General features: G+C 39.3%; 1 protein-coding gene across 1 annotated transcript; it reads right to left on the reverse strand.

Moving 5' to 3' along the window:
* Positions 1–358: 358 nt before the first annotated feature.
* Positions 359–1,379, reverse strand: LOC131333157 (uncharacterized). The gene is made up of 2 exons (XM_058367524.1): positions 1,008–1,379; positions 359–933 (listed from the first exon to the last, which is right to left on the reverse strand). Exon 2 carries the CDS (start codon positions 889–891, stop codon positions 394–396), a length of 498 nt encoding a protein of 165 aa, XP_058223507.1. The 5' UTR covers positions 892–933; positions 1,008–1,379; the 3' UTR covers positions 359–393.
* Between the last annotated feature and the right edge of the window lie 446 nt (positions 1,380–1,825).

The raw sequence follows: 1,825 nt of genomic DNA on the forward strand, positions 1-1,825 counted from the left end.
TTGCCAAAATAAGTTTAAAGTAGTAAAGTGCATCATTACAATGCCATAAAGGGGGCCTAATCCCCATTGATCATCATCGTTGCCCAAAAAAAGTGTCTTACCAATACAATCATCATTGTTGCCCTAACAAGTACCACATATACATGATGAAAAGTTTAAAGTTGTACAGTGCATCATTACAAAAAAGAATGAATCACATCCTCCATAAACATGCCATAAGTAGTATATAGTTAATTACAAAAAGAAAGAATCACATTCTCCGCCATATTAAACATTGTACGCATAAGTTTGAAGACATCCTTATGCGGTCTTCAGTTTGATTTGCCCCACTAATACTTCCTCCACCCATACTTGTCTGTAGTTTTCTGGTACACCATAAAACGTGTCCACATTTTATTCTGTCGACACAATTATGGCGTGTGCAAAAAACATATCAAGCAACTCAAGGTCAAGCTTCTCAAGCTCAGCAAACACCCTCTCTTTTTTGGCAGAGAGTCGGTCCTCATATCCAACTAAATTAGCGATCTTAAGAAATGTCGTATTGCTTTGAGCCATAAAATTCCCTAATGCGTCATGAATGGACGCCTCTTTTGCGTCCACCTTTGCCTTCTTCTTTGGCCTTTCCGGCACGACATTGGTCACCGAAGTGTTCATATTGGTTCTTGGAGTGGCAGGAATGGCATTACTTGTTAGAGTCCCAACAAAAGTTGATATGTCAACAAATGCCGGGTCACCATTTGCAAACAATGGAGTATAGTAATCATTGAATAAGTCATCGGGGTTAAGAGTTTCAACGAGATCGGCCTGAATATCGTCAAGTTCCGCCGCATCCTTGGCTATTTTACTGGTGACCCTATCCCTCCCAAATAATATTTGCCAACTCTCGTACATGGGGAAAACCTTCCCATTTATCCCTTTCGCCTTCGGATGAGACTACACATATTCAATTGCATACATTAAGTATGAGGCAACAACAATTTTTGAAAATGGAAGAGGAGAGAAGTTACCTTCTCATATTCTTTGCACACCTCTTCGGAATCCACTTGAATGGAATTAGTTGCATAGTTTCAATCGAACCCACTAATACGTGTGATGTCGAGAATTACACCATACTTTTTCTTCCAATTTTTCACCTTCGACTCGATATTGGGTTGAGTTTTAAGTGTCGTTCCGGGCAATCTCTTTTTCAACTCCTTCTCAACTTTATTGAAGAAGCCTTGTTTGAAACCATTATGAGCTCTATACTTATCGGAGATACACTCCATCATGGCAGCAAGTAGGCACTCCTCTTCCTTATGGGTCCATAGCCTATGAGCTTGTTTTTCTTTACCACTTGTTGTTTGAGATTGCGCAGTTCCTTCACTTTCCATTGTGTTTGGTAACCTAATTTTAATGATGATAACAATATGAGATAGGTATTGTAGTTACGAAAGACCTAAATATTACATTGATTTCTAAACACAACCATTGTTCCACTGGTTTAACAAGTCTGCAAGCAAATATGATTAAAATAAATAAAATAGCACAGTTACAAATATCCTATTGGCCACCCCCAAGATGAGCTAACCAATCGTTGTACATTTGGGTTGCCAAGTTATTCCTCATTTGGGTCCATTGGTTTGTACTTTCGAGACTTCTAATACACTCTTCATGTGGTACATTATGTAGGTTTGCCTGCTCCCACGCTGTGTATTCAGCCTCAACGGGATCCACCTCCATTGTACGCTTAATGAGATTGTGGAGGAGGATACAAGCAGTGACAATGCGACATTGAGTCCTAATGGGGTAGAAAGAGTAAGATCTAAAAATTCGCCATTTCATCTTA

This window comes from Rhododendron vialii, chromosome 1a, assembly GCF_030253575.1.
Source record: "Rhododendron vialii isolate Sample 1 chromosome 1a, ASM3025357v1".
In the NCBI taxonomy this organism is placed as follows: Eukaryota; Viridiplantae; Streptophyta; class Magnoliopsida; order Ericales; family Ericaceae; genus Rhododendron; species Rhododendron vialii.

Bases quoted from the DNA above. Each gene is read 5' to 3' on its own strand.
- LOC131333157 (XM_058367524.1), bottom strand. From the start codon at position 891: ATGTACGAGAGTTGGCAAATATTATTTGGGAGGGATAGGGTCACCAGT.